At 39.6% G+C, this 18513-nt stretch overlaps 1 protein-coding gene and 1 long non-coding RNA gene across 2 annotated transcripts; both read left to right on the top strand.

Annotated features, from left to right (window-relative positions):
* The first annotated feature begins 715 nt into the window (after positions 1 to 715).
* Positions 716 to 7506, top strand: LOC149109140 (uncharacterized). The gene is made up of 4 exons (XR_016208408.1): positions 716 to 778; positions 1225 to 1371; positions 3807 to 3956; positions 6908 to 7506. It is a non-coding gene; the product is annotated as an uncharacterized LOC149109140 (long non-coding RNA).
* Positions 7507 to 12437: 4931 nt separating this feature from the next.
* Positions 12438 to 17783, top strand: LOC149109139 (glutamate-rich protein 6B-like). Its single transcript, XM_089294879.1, has 5 exons — positions 12438 to 12504; positions 15663 to 15757; positions 16328 to 16487; positions 16769 to 16837; positions 17535 to 17783. The coding sequence occupies exons 1-5, from the start codon at positions 12457 to 12459 to the stop codon at positions 17613 to 17615; spliced, it is 453 nt and encodes a 150-aa protein (XP_089151005.1). The 5' UTR covers positions 12438 to 12456; the 3' UTR covers positions 17616 to 17783.
* The last annotated feature ends 730 nt before the right edge of the window (positions 17784 to 18513 follow it).

Below are 18513 nucleotides of genomic sequence, written 5' to 3'. Positions count from 1 at the left end.
CTGTACCTCTAGCCAGCTAGCAGAGGTTTCTTTCTGGCAAGTCTTTTAACATGTACGAAGTCGTTCGCGTCTCTAGTATTTCGCGTAGTCGGCTTGTTTACTTCCCCGAGAGAAACCTCTGCCACGAGCCGCTTATCGTGATTTCCCGTTGAGCATGCGCTTTAGATACCTCCACATTCTTAGAGGTAGATCACGTGACAAACAGGGTAAAACTGGTTTAAACGAGTTTGTCAACTCATGTGCATCTATTTTTTACTGATTTGCTGTGCAAAAATGAGCCTGCGTGAAGTCGAAAGATGGCTGCAAAAGGTCTTTCTCGTTTATGTTTCTACGAAGTAGTCCAGAAGGCTTTAAAAGCTCTTGAGAATCGTACGATCGAGTCTAACTCCTTATCAGTCGAAAGCGTTATATTCTGTTTTGAATGGTGAATATACCTTCGTAATTTCTTCCCGCGTAAAAAAGATGGCGGGCAAACATCGTCAGGTGAGAGGTTTCTCTCGGGAAAGTAAACAAGCCGACTACGCGAAATACAAGAGACGCGAACGACTTCGTACATGCTAAAAGACTTGCCAGAAAGAAACCTCTGTTAGCAGGATACTGTACTTCCTTCTACTCCACATGTTTTAAAAGTAATGTTTTCGAAATAGAGTCTTCCCCAGATCCTCTGCTCGTCTCAGTTTTCTAATGTTATTTTGTTATCTTCTACACAGAGTACCCAGCCTCCACTGACCAAAAAGACCGAGGGCTCTGAGTAGAAGATCAAGCAAATACACATGGGGTAGAACTTGCATGAACAGAACAATTTATTGCACTTGCACATTACTTTGAAATATAGATTTTTACAAAAATACACTTTTTATATACTGGTAAAGATAGCAAAGACTCCGTCTACGTACAGAGTACTTTCATTTTGTTCGGTGACCATTTCGGGTTAATATCTATGAGTTACATTGTTTTTCAAATCTTCATCTTCACTTCGACTAAAAGTCGCTTCTTCCAGATTTGCCTCCTTCCAAAAGGCCATTAATTCTAAATTCCAATTCAGTTGATCCGGTTCAGGGAATAACACTTCGTGTTAGCCTCGCTACCCTGTCCGAGTGTCATCCTTTTAATTCCATTTATTCTATTGCGTTCCAAAGCTAGAACTCAGCTAAAGTCTGTGGTGCGTTCCTCTGCATCCAAAGCTTCAATGAATCAGGGTTTCTGCTGAACTGTCTTCTGCAGGTTTGTGTACAGGCGCTAAAAACGAATGGAAGATTCTTGACGCCGAAGATGACAAACGGAGCCTTGATTACTCTTACTCCTGGACCAAACATCGGACCATCACAGCAATCACAGCGACTGTAACTAGACAGAAAGAAATGGTGACAGGTTAGATGGACACGTTTAAAGCCCTAGCCAAAAAGGACTCGCAAGTAGACGCGAGTTGAAAACTTGGGTCTACTTGCGACTCCGTTTGGCTATTCCTTGCGTGTACTTGCGTACACTTGCGATGACTTACGCTCACTTTGGTCGAGATCAAATTTTACGATAACTGCAGAGATTCTCGCGCGCTCATTGGCTAATTTTCATTGTCAATAAGCGGACAGACACATGAATTTATAATTTATGCGATGTGTCCAGAGCGAAAGCGGACAATTTGACAATTTGTTATCGTAAAAAACAAATTGACGTCCGTTTTTCATGCGTCCGTCCTGTTATTGACAATGAATTTCGTCATAACATTGCCAAAGGTAGTCTGCGGATCCACAGCTACTTTGACATTGTTATGACGAAATTCATGATCAATACCAGGACAGACGCATGAAAAACGAACGTCAAGTTTTTAATTTGCACGTAGGTTGACGCAAGTTTTTTCACCGTTTGGCTACCCAACCCAAGTCAACGCAAGTTGAGTGACGTTCAGTCTTTGTTATGATAGCCTATTAGCCAATGAAATACAGGATATGTCTGCATTAAAATGTTGTTTTAAGTCTTGCGCGTACTTGCGAGGAAACTTGCGGGTCCGTTTAGCCACCTAACGCAAGTTCAACTTGCGGCTACTTGCAACTACTTGTGAGTCCGTTTGGCCAGGGCTTGACACGACCACAGGTCACCCAAGCGTAATATGAGAGTTTGTATGGTGAACTGTGGCTGAAATATAAGAGTTTGTATGGAGATTAGAAGATGACATTGAAGTCAATCAATATATGGGTAATTTACCGAATAAAGACTCTTGAACATTCAATGGTGTCATTTTTTCTCATTCTGGAGAGTTAAAACGAGATTTGAGCGAATTTTGATTTATTTATCCTACGGTGTTATAAGAGTCTTTATTCGGTTAAGTACCCATACATTGATTGATTTCAATGTCATCTTCTAATCTCCATACAAACTCTTATATTTCAGCCACAATTCACCACATAAACTCTTATATTACGCTTGGGTGACCTGTGGACACGACAGTTAACAGTTTGAATTTGTTGGACAGTGTTATACAAATGAAAGGAAGCTATTGGGAACTGAGGATAACTAACAATGGCGAGGATGCAAACGATTCCTTTGTGGGCCGACAAATTTCAAAACGCATGACAGAAGAGAAAGTAGTCGGAGAGTTTATCAATGTTTCACGCTATTCCATCAAATCTCCTTTTCCTTTCGAAATTCCTTGCTTTCTTGATTTCCTTAATTTTATTCTTGACAAGAGTTAAACATTTTCCGGGATTTCCAAACTCACCGCAATCTGCCAAACTTTCGGATAAACGAGACAGCCTTCACAAAAACTGGCCTCCCAAGCTAATTTATATTTATAGAGCGGTTTTCATTTGAGTGCCGAAAAGTAATTGGTTTTACATCAACTACGCTACACGATTGGCTTAAAAAATTCACGCCACTTTTTCATCTACTCAGAAGTAAAACCAAAACCAATCACAACTCGCGCGCACACGTTTTCCCGCGCTTTGCGTCAGCTGCATGTAATTACTTCGAGTTTTGATTGGTTCACTGTATTGCCGGTGTCAACAACGTGTACTTACTCTTCTAGAAGATTCTTTATAGCAGGTGGTAAGTTGCGAGTCTTGATGTGAATTCCCGCTTTGAACACAGTTAGAGCTGATAAGTGTCCAAGACACTGCAGAAAAACAACATGACACTCACATTAAGAGTAATGATTTTATTCATCAATACAGAAAATTTCTTGAATCGGCAAGAACAAAAAAAAAAATGCAGAGATTATGACGTAAGAAACTTTTAGGCGTTGTGAACATTACTGCGCCTTTCAGTAACATGCGGACTCTAAAATTCAAAGTTCAACCGACAAATGCGTTTTTCGCTACCGCCAATCAAATGTTGGTGGCTCCTCCCAGCTTCCGACTACTGCCGAGCACTGTTTCGTTGTCTGAACTGTGCTCAGCAATTTGATTACCTCGCGCTCAGCAGTAGTCGGAAGCTGGGAGGAGCCGCCGAACATTTGATTGGCGGTAGCGAAAAACGCATTTGTCGGTTGAGCTTTGAATTTAGAGTCCGCATGTTATTGAAAGGCGCAGTAATTCGTTTCTGTAACGTCGAACAAAAAAAGAGAGATTTATACTCCTCCTGGGTGGGGTGTTAGTCCATTGCCAGGTTCCCCCAAAATTTGTCAGGGTTTGTATTCCTAGATGGAGAAACGCACTGTGAGAGTAAATTTCCGAAAAGTTTTCGTACCCAGAAAGCAATAGCAAAATCTCAAACCTTATGATTGTGAAGCTGTTTTATTCACATGTTCTTAATATCAACAGAGATTCCCTTCATACAAAAAGTTTGAGACGTATGAACCTCTCTGTTTTTAGATACAGATGAACTAAACATAGGAGATAGGAACATTCATGGAGCTGTTCAAAGTAATTATTTGGTTAATTTGACAAGTTTTTTTGGTTGCGATGTACAGCAAGAAAGAAACTGGGAATTTATGATGTACATACGATGTTACATCGGTCATGGTAAGATAGCTAAATAGTAAGCCATAAAATGTTTGACTGAACAAACTACAGTAGATACTATCTTATTTTCTAACAGGCAATTTGATTCGTTCTTTGATACAACCCACACTGTGATTGGTGTGACACGCGCACATGCATAACTCCCTCACTCACCGATCACATAGACCTTCCAACCCTTAAGAGGAATTTTTGCTCAAAAATACTCAAGTTAAATAAGAGACCTTATTGCATTTATAAGAGTCGTAAGTTTACCCTTTTTACACAACACAACACAACGCTACTTCACCGAAAATAGAAACAAAGAGAAAAAAACCTCTCTGACACGTTGAAAGTCTGATTTAATTAAATTGCACTTTAAATTGGTGCCACGCAGTCTTCAAAGAACATTTGAGCAGTTTTCATACTTTTTACCTTTAAAAATATCGGACTGAAATGAATGTCATCAAATGGAACTATTAAACTGCTACTCCAGAGACGTAAAAATCGTCCAGGAATGAAAGCTTCTTTTTTGTTTAATCTCCTGGAAACAATAGCCGATAACTTGTCAGCTCTAACTGAATTTACTCCTATATGAAAAACAAAAGTGTTAAGTTACCATTTGTAACTAAAGATAGCAAACATCTCGTGGGAAAGAGTGGTGACGATTCGTCAGCTCTAATTGAATTTACTCCCTTGTGAAACACAGGAGTGTCAAATTACCCTTTGTAACAAAAAAATAAAAATATCTCGTTATATTTGCATGCAACAAGAACAAAACAATCGTTACCTGCACTTACTATTGTAAACGTCAGAACTTTTTCAAATCTAAATAGTCTCGTCTCCTCTAAAACATTTCCTAAGAACCAGAAGCGACGATTCGTGACCTCTAATTGAATTTACTCCTTGTGAAAAACAAAAGCATCAAGTTACCTTTGTAACTAACAATAAAAATATCTCGTGCCATTTGCATACTACTAACTCACGAACTGTTTCAAACCTCAAGGCTCATCTCGTTCATAACTAAAATCCTCAGCCTCACCCACAGAAAACGTCGAAGTAAGCCCAATATATGGATACTCCCACCTCTTTTCTAGAAGAATAAATATGGCCGTTCTGAACTGTATCGAGATCAAATCTTCTCACATACCATTTACCTTTACAACAAGAAATTTGATTGGCTGTTTATATTAGATCCAATCTGATTGGTGTGACATACGTACATCTCTCACTCACTCACTCACTCACTCACTCACTCACTCACTACGAATTACGAATTACGTCACGTATTACGAATACAAACTGGAAAATATGAAAATAAAGGAGCATCAAACCCAGTAGAGGAAAGAACATGCTTAGTATGCAAAGAAAATTGCGTAGAACACGAACAGCATTTCTTGATGTATTGCCAGGGGTACGCTACCATAAGAGTTGAGCTCCATTCTCACATTTCAAACAAAGATGCACTTTACGCAAATCTGGGCGATAACGAGAGAACTAAGTACTTACTTAGAGCTGACAATAGAGTTACATCAAAAATAATAGGTAAATATATCAACTTAATGTTAAAAAAAAGAAAAGAGATTCTCAACTTACAAACGAAATGAGCATTATAATTTTTATTTAATTTTATTTGAATTATAAAAAAAAATCAAGTGAATGTTATTTCTTATTGTACTAGGTAATGTTAAACCTTTATTGCAAACAGACCAATACCTCCCTTTGGAGAGTAAGGCACAATAAAGATATACTATACTATACTATACTATACTATACTATACTATACTATACTATACTATACTATACTATACTATACTCACTCACTCACTCACTCACTCACTCACTCACTCATCCATTGACCGGTCCATAACATACCCGATGCGCCGACTAAGAGGTATTTTTTTTTACAAAAAAATAACTCAAAAATGGCTTTGCGGGCCCGAAAAGTTTCTGGGGCTTTCGAGAAATCGGCCCCAGGACACTAACCAAAAAATCTACAGCAAAAACGAACTAACCAATCGGATTCCACATCTGCCGTATATTACTACTTATAGTTTAATTCTAACTACTTATTAACCGAGAGTGAGGTCTTTACGGGAAAATCTCAAACCGAGACCATGTCGTATTGACCGAGCTATAGCGATTAGCGAGGTTAATACTGCAAGGCCGAGGTTTGAGATTTTACCGTAAAGACCGAACGTCCGAGGTTAATAAGTTGTTTATTATATGGCTTTTTGCTCTGTCTTTGCAGGCACGTAATTGGCCCGTGGGCATTACGGGAGAATAATGCCCAACAGTTAGCCAATTAGAGCGCGCGTTAGATCGGCCACAAACACAAGTCATATAATAAATTATGATAGTGACTTCTTATCTTTTTCAAACACGAGTCATATAATAAATTATGATAGTGACTTCTTATCTATTTCCTAATTGGTCGAGGCGCGCGCGTGCCCCGACAAATTGTCTTGGTCCATCGCACACTAGCCGACAAGGCCCGACAAGACGTTTTGAGATCTAGCACTGTCAAATATCGCCCGACAAGCCCCGATCTTGTCGCAGACTTGTCTGAATTCACCGCACACTAGCCGACAAGTGAAGATTTTCTGTCGGCCGACAAAAAATCGGCTAGTGTGAGGCGGCCTTTAAGCAATGCGCACAGCTATTGGTCACCTCATTAAACCTTTTGCTTGGTGACGTTCTCGTTACCGTTGCCGTCTTCGTTTGCTTGAGTTCTCTCCCAAGTAATGGCGACGGCGACGCCAAGGACAACGCCAAATAAAAAAGGATTTATATTTTATCTTTGAATTTCGTAATTATCTAGATCTGTTTGGCCCGTCGATCGGTCTAAAAACTTGCTCAAACTAATTATGTAACGCCCGCGATAAACTCCAAAAGAAAATGAGAAACATTACTCGTAGTAACTCACGTTCAGCAAAATACCCAGAACTTGGTCATTTCACGTTGTTGTTTTGCAGAGGAAGGCCTAGAAATACGCAAGAACTTATAACGCACGTGCACAGCTACGTAGTTTCTGGCCAGACGCGTCTTGCGAGAAACGAGACCAGAGGTGGTAACTTACATTTGAGCGGTGCTTAGTTCTCATTAACCGAGCAGGAGGTCTGTATAGGAGAATCTTGACCGAGGTCGTGAGTACAGACTCGTCCTCTTTACTTTTTAACAATTCGTAGGTTTTTATTTGAGACTCTTTCAGATAGTGATGACTATGTTGAAGTCGACAACCTGACTCAAGTTCTTAAATTTAGTACCTAATTAATTTTAACCCATAGTTTAGTTTATCTCTAGTAAATCATAGCTCCTAGAGTCAATCAAAATATGTAAATGTACTTGTATTAAACGGTTTTGTAAATCCTTCTATAAGTAGTTGCATAACAATCTTATTTATGTATTAACGGTCTAATATAAATATAGATGTGGCCCGCCTAGATTAGCCCAGGCTACCTGCGGATTCGCGCTGTTACTATTATCAAGCATTTTTAACTTAATCTGTATATCTATTTCTGTAAAAATTGTATATATGCGAGTCATAATAATAATAAAGTTGTTGTTGTTGCTGTTTTTTGTCATCAGACTTTTTGGAACTTCCATAAATGACTGAGAAGAAAATAAAAGAAAACAGCGAACATATTTGTATTTTAGTTTGCTACTTTTTCAACGCAAAAGGAAACCGGTTTAGATGGGAAAATCTAGACCGCGGTCAATATCGATTTCAGCCAATCAAAATTTGTGAATTGGGTAGTTCCCAGTCCATGTGAGACAAAGCCATAAAATAATGTATTGTACTGCTCATGGAATCTTTTGTGATGGATAACTTTACAGTCTGTTCAAGGAGATTACCCCATTTACGATGTGGTCCGAAAAAAACATCAAGACATTGGTCTACATTACTGTAGTCTATATTTGATAAATTTGTATAACATGAGAGAGTAAAAGCAGCAATTAAGAAACTTAAGGAATTTTCTGACTCAGATTTTTAAAATTTTTTACAGCGGTTACTTGTGTCAGAAATGCGAGCAAAAATGGGGGTCACTGACTTAGGCCCCGATCACACTAATGAGTTTTCGTATGAAAACGCATACTTTTTGATGCGTGCCCTCATTTTCTCATGATTTCGCCTTTCGTCCACGCTAAAACGACTGAAAACGCTGATTCAAACGGAAGTTTTCGAAAACGGTTTCAAAAGAGCCGAGAGCCTTTTGAAAACGCATCGTTTTGAAAACGCTCCGTTTCTAGTTTGGGTAGGTGAAAACGTGCCAAAAAAGCGTCATATACTATCGTTCCATCAGCGTTTTCGGGCGAAAACGTATCAAAAAGTATGCGTTTTCGAATGAAAACGAATAATTGAGGACAGGTGAAAACAAACGAAAACGCTAGTGTTTGCGAAAATATTCTGCTTCGTTTACGGATACTTTGAAAAACGTATATGTGTGGTCGGGGCCAATCCGCCAATCATTAAGCGGCGAGTTGATCTTGTCACGTTCTTCGTTGCTTACCTTAGGTTTTCAATGTCTGACGGGATAAATGAAAGACGGTTGTAAGCTAGGTCTAACATCTCCAGATGCTTTAACTGAAAGAGACTAATAAAACACCAGTGACAGTTAGTTAATAGCATTCACTTGGAAATGAGTTTGAATGACAATTACTACAGGGATCTAAGAAAACGTTCTTGAAAAACAGAAAAATGAACTTCCTCTATCCGCTAAATACACATTCGACCCACAAGCGAAGCAAGTGGTTTTACCGCAAAAGGCGATAAGTGTCATTTCTACGATCTGAATGAGTGTAGGGCATAAATAAACGAGGTCTAAATTTTCTACACAGCACCGAAAATTTATCAGCGAAATTCACAGGAAAATTTCATATGCAAAATCGTGAGTACGTGATCGACCAAATATTTCTTCAAGGAGAATTTCGTCAACGGAAATGCCACGATGTGCCAATTTACCTTTTTACAACTCACCAATGTCCATTTAGTCAGAAAATGCGACAATTAAAATGCTTTTCAAAACTTTCTTTTCTTTGCGTTTCATATATATAATATCTGAACAAACCATACCATGCTCTCAAACGTCAGAAAATTTTACTACTGTATTGAGGTCCTGCAAACGAGAAAACATTGTGACAGAAACAATGTTTTCCCAAATTGGACAATTCCTTAGGGTACAAACAGGAAACATTTGCTGCGACATCAAAACGTTTCTGCCGAAATAAAAAATCACATTTTTTGTTACTCGGAAGCAAATTTTCTTCCGGTACCAAATATTTTGGGTGCATGTAAACGTGGAAACATTTAGGGAACATTGCTTTCACAACGTGTTTGGGGAACTATGTGTCTTTTCTATAAAAAACAAGTCATAACATACCTTGAAGGTAAGGAGGTAAGAAGGTTGAAAGAAATCTCAAACACGGTAAGTCTCTTCAGACGTTTTATACCTGAAAATGATATTACATGAAGTGATTATTAAAAACCATAAAACCATTGGGGACCCAAGGTACTAAAAAAATTAGGGGTGAAAGGGGACAGTAAAGATGGACCCTTTCTTACACCCAGGCCCATCTCATTTGATTACATCTTTACATTAGCTGAAAGTAACATTTTAACGACACGATCATTCCTCGCAGCTACATTGACAAATGACATTTTAATGAACAATTTAAATTAAAATGATCACGTCAATATTTGTAAGAATCTCCATCAAACCCAAGCACTGACCTATGAATTTGTTTACATGAACAGTATATTTCACTTACTAACTAAAATGAAAAGTGCACTTGCCAACAAAAGTTTACTTCCCAGGATATGAACAGTGTAAACTTACTTACCGCGGGGAATTTCTTTTAATAGGATTTTTCCTTAACTTTAGTGATACTAGGTTCGTCAGCTCCAGAATCTCTAAAGGGAAGACCCAGAACACAATATCTCTCAAGTTAACAAGGAAACTAGAAATGAAATTATCAAACAAAGAACAGAAAGTGTGCTGGAGTTATCGCTAGTGTGTTGAACGTCAACGCTTGTCGGAAATTTTGAAAAGATCTCCCAAGAGGTACCAAGATACTGTTTCATGGGCATCACTTGAACATTTTTTCACCCCTAAGGGGTACCAATTCTTAGACAACGTGTCATAGTTTTCTTCAGCTCAATACCCTAAAAAGGTACTTCAAAAGCTCATGCTGTGGACCTTTTGAGATTGAACACCGTCAGAGGAACCCTAAGACTTTTCATTGTGGAGTTACGAATAAAGAAAGAGTTATGTATTAAAAAATACCAAAGCACTGATTGCAGATTACCCAGAGGTCGTTAAAGGAAAGATTCAGATGAGTGGACGGTAATTTATCCGGTGGATGGCGTTATCCAGCCTTCAAACAACCACGGTATGTGCGGCCCAAATCACTATCCTGTGGATAACATGGTTTGTTTTGTTAACACTCATCCAGTGGACGATGATTTATCCAGTGGATGGCGTTATCCAGCCTTCGAACAACCACGGCTTGTCCAAAACTTACTGAATTCCCGAAAGGTTAAATTCTTTAGTCTAAGATTTATTTACCATCCTTTTACTGCTTCTCAGGCAGACAGTGTTCTACAAACAGTGGGGAAGCTTTTGACCAAAACTTATTGATTTAAAAGGTGACGTCTACATTCGAGCTCAGTGGCCCATCAGGCCTCTCTTTTTCTCTGGTTTCTATAACATGAACTGACTAGGAAATTTCTACTCTACCCTGAATAGGATGCTTGTCCATCACACCGTTAACCCCAGCATTAAACTTTGTCGTTACTTTTTTTATACACCTGGGTGAAGAGAGGCATTGTGAGAGTAAAGTGTCTTGCCCTAGAACACAACTCAATGACCCTGCGTAGGGCTCAAAACCAGACCACTCTGTCCAGAGTCTTGGCCCTGGTTGTGCCCTGGAGAGGGAGGGAGGGGTATATAGGTATGTGCGGCCCCAAAGGGTATGATTTTTCAGCCGTTTTGGTCATAAATAGGGCATCGATTTGGCCATTTTGCTCTTAATTAGGGTATGGTTTTTGTACTCTAGTTTTGAATTAGCTCTGTGTTTTAGAAGAAGCTACTCTTCCATCATTATCGATAAGACCATAAACAAAAGCGCTTCAAAAATTATGTCTTGGACAACTGTGTCAGTAGCCTGCGAACGCAGACGTATTCCGGCTGTCGCTTGTCTTCGCCGAAAATAACGTCTGCGAACCCGAGCCAGGAAACGATTTTTGTGACGTAGGAATTTTAAGCCAATTACAGTTTAGCTCAAGTAGCCCCAGAACAACTGCGCGAGGTATTCGCTGCGAGGAGCACTCGAGTTTCATTCTATCATGAAATCTGATTGGCCAAAGAGAAACAAAAGTCAATACGTCACAGAAATCGTTTCCTGGTTCGGGTTCGCAGACGTTATTTTCGGTGGAGATAAGCGACAGCCGGAAATACGTCTACGTTCGCAGGCTACTATGTCAGCCACCATGGTCATAAATAGGGCATCGAATTTTTGGCCTGGTCATTAATAGTGTAAAGAAAAATTGCAGATTTTAGTCATAAATAGGGTAAGGGTTTTGGGAAGCGGCCGCCGCACACCCCCACCAATTTTTTCTGGGAGTACCCCCTCCCCTTGTCGGGGGGGGGGGGGGTTTCAAAGGTTGGATAAAGCTATCCACCAGATAAATCGTTATCCAGTGGATAAGTATTAACGAAACAAACTACGCTACCCACTGGATATTGAATAATTTACCTGGTGGATAGCGTTATCCACCTTTCGAACAACCTGAGCTAGCAAACTAACCATTGGGTCACTACCCCTACCTTTCTGGTTTACCTTATTGAAATTCTTTACAGAGGCCAGGAAGCAAGCATTCCTGGAGAGATTTTATGAAAACAAAAGATTTCTTTTGCTTCTCCCAGATGGTACTGGAAGCTGCTAGTATCCTTTTATGAAAGTTTAAGGGTGGCAATTTTCTGTTTAATGTGAAACTCGAGTGTACAGTTGGCCAGACAAATATATCAGATACCAAGTCTTACAAAATGCTCTTGGATTTTGTGGCTGTCTTTATGTTCATTTGAAACTCAAGAAATTCAGGGATGGAAACAGGAAATCAGGGGGAGGGGTCTTAGCAATTGTCATGAAAAGCTAGAGGGGGAGCAGGCGTACCCCTCCCCCCCCTACTTGCTTTTGGAAAAATATTTAAAAGTCAAGGCTCACCGAGATGGTATTGCTTTCAACTGAGTAACTGTAAGGCTTTGAATGTAAGATCTAAAACAACACAGACAATAGAAGGGGGCTGTGGTCCTCTTAGCTTGTCAAAATCTGGTTGGGAACTTTAAGCAGAGGGGAGGGGTGTTAGTAGTCAGAGGTGTACACCCTGAAAGTTATATGGTTTGAAAAAGTCTGTTGCATAGGGGTTTCACTCAGCATTGCCTTTCATACAGTCTTGATGTCCATTCATCACATGGATTATTTCTTAACTTCATATCTCAGTTATCCAAGCGGTAACATTGCTGTGATGATAACTGCTACCGAAAAGGGAAAGTTTACATACATAGTATTTGATGTAAGTATACACATGTATCTCAGTCACGGGGTGCAGAAGCTGTAAAGAGCAAAGTTTTAGTTTTGTTACTCGATTTTCGTTGCATAGCAACGAATTTGGAACGAGCAATGAGCCCGCAGTTTTAGTAGCGGTCGGAACATGTAGCGCGTCAACGAAGACACGTGACACGCATGTCGATCACTCATTCAACCTCGATCAACGGAGGCAAAAGAGAGCGAGAGCCCGGGAACCAGGTTGGTCGATGACTCAGTACTCTTAGAAGTAAGAAAGGGATAATGCAAGGTGTAAACGAAAGGGAAAATCAACAAAGACCTAGCTAGAGGTCGCAAGGAAAACCGATATTAATGCCAAAATTCCTGCAGCGAAAAGTGGCCGATCATCGGCACTCGGTTTCAAGTTCCTTCAAGTTTCTGTTTTTCTTGAGTTTCTAAACGGTCCAAAATATATTCTTTAGCGCTTCCTTGTCGCGTAATTTGTCATCCAACAAACCCTTGCCTTCTTTTCGTACAATAAATCTACCAATCAAAAGAAACTGACAAACCTTACTTCCTGTCTTTTAAACCTCTGCGTTTTAGCAAATCACACTGTCTAAACGAAGTGTCACAGCGCCTTGTATTGGTATGCTAAAGCGCTTTTGTTTGTTCATGTTTACGATTAGTCTAATTTTCCTGAATATCTATCTGTCTACGTGAGTAAAAAAATTAATGTTTTGTTGTGGACAAATGGAAAATAACACGATTAATTTAATTTCAGAAATCCCGAAGATCACTGTTAAACTTTTATAGGAAAATCCTTTTGTTTTCATTATCGGCTCGATTATCAGCTTTAAGTTGGGTTGTGCTTTTTAATCTTCCATAGTTTTAGTTTTAATTTTCCTGAGTGACAGGAAAATGTTAAGAAAAGATCACTGTTTGCTCAACACCAGCCATACAAATACGAAAACTGATCCGAGATGACAAATTTTAATAAAAATCTTTAATTCCTAAGTCGCTTAATCGCGGCTTTGATCGCATAGTTTAGGAAACTTAATCAACTTGTTTCTGTACTGAATAGTGGTGAAAAACGATATTTGAAAACACTTGGGCTAACAAAGGAGATATGTGACATTTCCAGTGTCTGAAAGTAACAGGAAAAAATATGAACAACGAGTTGAGAGATCCACTTGAGAAGGTTAGCAACTCGGTTCGCCGAGCAATGAGTATCAACAGAAGCAGAGAGACTGATCTAAGAACTACGATGAACACGATACAACGTGAACGGAGGAGAAGTTTCAATACATGGTCTCTGAAACAAGAAAAGTTTCTTCGAGCGAAGCAGAATCTTGTTCCAGCGATGCTTTTTGATCAATCGTCTCAAGCGCAAAGCACAAGACATACCGACGTACAGGAAGAGGAGAATAAACAACGGAAAAGGCGCGTCACCTTAGTGAAAGCTGTTTCTCCAGTGACTTTAGCAGCCGCTCATAGAAATAGGTCTCCCGAGGTCAACTACCCACTTAAACCACCAGAGATCGCATCGGAACAAAGGAAAGGCTCCAAGCGAAAGAAGAAGTCCAAATCACGAGTTCGAATTCTACCCCCGGTAATAACTTTGGCGAAAAGCAGTCAGTTCTTTCAAGAGAGCAAAAAACAGCGACGCATTAGCGAACATAGACAGGCGGACAAAGCCCGTGAAGCATTTGAAAATGTAGAGAAAGAGAAAAGAAGAGCTAGAAAGTTGAGTGACTTAGCCGCGTTTGGTTCTGTTGAAAAACAACAGTATGATTCATCATTAGCAAATCAATCGTACGTCAGAACTGTGACAGATGATGTTCAAGACGAATTTGTTCAGCATTCGATGCCTTATATCGCGGAGGAGAGAATGACCAGCCGACAAGGCAGTAAAGAAACGCAGATTCTAAAGGGCGAGACGAGAGATTTAACACATACAAGCGAAGGCTCTCGTTGTTCTACCTGCACAACAGAGAGAGACGAAGGTCACCAAAGAACTAAAGGACAGTGGAAGAAACTGCGAGACTCGCTTGGAACAATCAGTGAAAAAAAGAAGAAAACTAACATCAATAAATTCACCATGATGGAACTGACCAAGTTGTTTGAGGAAATGCGCGAGTGTAGGTATCTTCGTGTTGGAAATCACTCAGGATTTACAGCGGAACAAGCCAATCAAACTACCAACACTTGCAAATGTTTCGCATGCGCTATTAAAGACAAGACCAAACTCAAAAATCACTTAAGTTCTCCAGAATAATTTGAACTAAATGCAAGACTTTTATGCTGTTTTCAGATTTTAGTTTTTTTTTCGTGAAGGAGCTGAGTGGAGTTATGTCTCTTATAAGTTTTTTTGGCCAGTTTATTTAAACGCAGAACTTTAATATCAGAACGTTTCCTTAGAGATGACCGCAATTTAATCTTCCTCTAAAAAATGCTTGAGTTTGAAAAAGCCAAACAAGATAGCTAGAAAATATACGAAGCACATAATAAACGAATGTTGTTTGCCGTGTCCATCGTTCAAATATGTACACACATACCGCATTCCTTAGCAGACACTCTTTTTCTTAGGCCTGTCAAGGGAATTTGAAAACGGAGGTTTCACTCTGAAAACGCCTCAAATGTTCTCCATCCACACTACGCCGGAGGAACTTGAAAACGGAGATTTCACTCTGAAAATGCATCAAATGTTTTCCGTCCACACCACGCCGGGGCAGGGTACTATGATGATTATGGTGACGTCATCGTTTACGAAAAGCTTCGCTTTCAAAATGTTTTCCGTCCACACTAAAGCGCAGGCCGGCGTTTTCCAATTCCTCCGGTTTGAAGAACGTTTTCGAAAAGCTCCGTTTTCGTGACGGATTAGTGTGGACGGAAGGCCGGCTAACCGGAGAAATTAAGCTAGGTTTACAAATTCCTCCAGCGTCCGTCAGTTTCAGCAGGTCACCTTCCCCGTTGTTTTCTGCTTTGACAGAAACCTTTGGGACCTATTTTTCGCTGCGGGTAGTTTTAAAATTCTTTTAGTTTCGAGTGTCCTTAGCGCGGAAGAGGAACTCATCAGTGGTGATGCAGTTCAATTGATCTCAGTCAGACTGTAACATATTCCGATCCCACGTGTTATGTCAAAAGGTTGAAAATAATTCTTAAAAATAACACTTGGTTTTGATTTAGGACGAGGAAGAGAATGAATCAAACCCTTCCCAGATGCTAGGAATATTCCAACCATCCGGACATGGAACTTGTTATTTTAGAAATGGAGCTGTCAGGTATTAAAAGGTATTTTTGTTAAGGTGGTGAACTATTCGACCAACTGTTTTGCTTAAAACCTTCGATGTGCCCCCTCCTTTTGTAAAAAATATTCCTTCCATGGTGGTCGTTTTGTGCGAATATATTCATTATTTCATTGCAGTTTGATGGCAGAATATAAAATAGCAACAGGATGCATGTAGCAATAATTATAAAGAGAAAAGGAAAAAGAAAGCCATGAGGATAATCTAACAATCTTTATTTTAATCCTCATAATTAAATAAAAGGATTGGAGGAGGTTTTTTTTTTTCCTTTCGTTGGCCGTTTAGCGCATTCGCCATTTCCACATCCCCCATAATACACCTTGTTTGCCCCCAAGTATTTTGCATAATCATTGTCTTCAGTTTCTCTTGGGACGACTGTGATATCCAGGACAAATGGGAAACAAAGGTTATGCAGAATTTTGGGGGGCAAACTAGGTGTATTATGATGGATGTGGAAATGGCGAATGGATTTTTGTTCCATCTCTTATCTTTAACTAACATGCTTCTCTCTGAATGTTGTTTCTCTCTCTTTCTCTTCTTCGTTAGACTCGTTTTAAATCCATTTTTCGGAGTTCTTCTGGATAAAAACGGCACTAAGAAAAAGAAGTGGCTCTGGCATAATTTGAAAGAGCACGTGCACGCTCCGCCCTTTCAACCAATCACGTTCATGATTACCAAACAGCTGTCAATCAGATGTTTTTCTCAGGTAAGCAGTGACTTTAAATGTTTTTTGTTTCTTACGAGGACCATACTTTCGATAAAATAAAGTATTTTTCTGTGAAATTTGAGGTATAAAACTCTGTTGAAACGTCATTCTAAGCAATATTTTCCCCCATTTAGGTTTGTAAACTATATTACTGGTGAAATCATGAAAATCTTCTCCTTATCTTCAAATTGTTCGGCAATCCTAAGCTTAATTTTTGGAGCTAATGTGTTGCTTCTTTCCGTTTAAACAATACTAACTATTCATTGTTTGTGTTATTTCAGAATAAAACTGTTCTCACTTTTAATCACGGCAAACATACGGCCCGGTTTAATGTTGGAGCAAAACTTAAGGTATGGATTCATTTGAAATGTTGAAAATTGTTCACTGAATTGGAGGTGTCTTCTCGCACGTCAACACAGTAGATACAACGGGATATTAAGAAAAGATATCAGGATTCCTAGGCTGCATGTATAGATAGCCAACAGTCACCAGATTTTGTTCATTGCTTGACCTCGGTTGTTTAAAGCCTCAGCTTTTAATAAAACGAAGTTTAGCGAGCCCGAATTTTAGGTGTGTCAGTTGGGACTTAGGCGATTTCGTCAAACGTGTCGGAGGTGTACTGGGAATAGCTCTGCACAAGACATAGAGACTGGAATTGAAATGTGGATTTACCACAAGAAATATTAAATGATCACACTCCTTTAGCAGAATTTATCCGCTGCCAAGGCTTCTCTTTTAAAGGAGCTACGTCACGGGTCGCGCATCTTGAAAAGTTAAGCCAAATTTTTCAAGTTTGGCGTTTGTAATCCGTGTCAATCGTCTCCATCCTTAACCATCCTTGTTCCTTTATGGTTTATCATTTTCCCTTCAGTGTTTTTCTATCTTAGAAAACTATTATTTTCAGGTTTCCTTCAATTAAAAGGTAATTAAATAACTCCAAATATCGTGACTAAGCTCCTTTAAGGCGTCCACTGTGCTTGCTATAGCAGCGACTAAGGTATGAGTTGTAATCTTGTCACAATGGATTTATTTGTTTTCTTTCTTCAGGCTGTCATGAAAGCAAAGCCACCCAGCGGTAGAGACAGTCATGAGATGCACCTTGCTGAAGTGAAGCAGTTTGTAAAGTAAGCCCTAGAGTGGCTTGTGACTTGTGTCGAAAAACCAGACAAGTAACAAGAACCACTGCGAGAAAGTTGAATAAAACATAACGTGTTGTAGTATACCATGACAATCTTCGTTAGAACAGTTGTCGTATCTAGTTTGCAGCCTTGTCCCCAGTGTCTCTCTCTTTCCCGCCCAGGAACGAGGTTGTTCTAGCTTACTGTCCTTATATGGGACCGCGACTGAAAACCAGCTTGAAGGACTGTGTTGCCGATGTTACACGACTATTGCCGTGTAATGGGCTGGTTTCTCTAGTGTCAAAAGGTGATGCACAGACAAACATAATAAGTTCAAGCAAAAGAATAAGAAGAACAAACACACTCGGTCTTCTTATTTTGTTCACACACAACGTGGCTTTTATTAATTAGAATTTCTAACGCACTTTTTGTTTCTTTAGTATCGTTTTAGATCGTGCCCAGAATGCTATGCGCCTTCCTAACTACCCTCGACTAGACAAGATTCCTTTGCCGCTTCACCTGCAGAGAGCAAGGAATGCCGGGAAGAAGGCTCGGTTATAAGCATCATCTCCCAGCAGTCAACAGGAGAAAACAGTGATCGTGAACTAAGGATCAGTTCTCCAACGTCGGCGCTAGAACTTTCGTGTAATCCTCCCCACTAGTTGCTAGTTCAGGCATTTTCGTGTCCCAATAAGACTTGTACATAGTTACATTAATTTAAAGAAGAGCTGTAAAAAGTGACAACGCACGAGGTAGTTGCGTCAAATAAATTATGTTTTATATACGGTGTACTATCGTTGACCTTGTTTTCTGCTTGTTCAGGGTGACGTTTTCAAGTGTATCATATACCAGTGACAAGCACCGAAGATCGTGTAATTGCCGGTTTCTTGAGTCCAGCTGAACGTATA

The sequence above is a fragment of the Orbicella faveolata genome, unplaced genomic scaffold (assembly GCF_042242905.1).
Source record: "Orbicella faveolata isolate gen_17 unplaced genomic scaffold, um_ofav_v1 contig_25, whole genome shotgun sequence".
Taxonomy (NCBI): domain Eukaryota; kingdom Metazoa; phylum Cnidaria; class Anthozoa; order Scleractinia; family Merulinidae; genus Orbicella; species Orbicella faveolata.
The sequence above is the reverse complement of the archived record's forward strand: the minus strand, read 5'-3'. Positions and strand labels throughout refer to the sequence as shown.

Coding starts and splice junctions, on each gene's coding strand:
- LOC149109139 (XM_089294879.1), top strand. CDS start 12,457: ATGATAACTGCTACCGAAAAGGGAAAGTTTACATACATAGTATTTGAT. Junction 12,505..15,662: donor TTACATACATAGTATTTGAT/GTAAGTATACAC, acceptor GTTTTGATTTAG/GACGAGGAAGAGAATGAATC. Junction 16,488..16,768: donor CAATCAGATGTTTTTCTCAG/GTAAGCAGTGAC, acceptor GTGTTATTTCAG/AATAAAACTGTTCTCACTTT.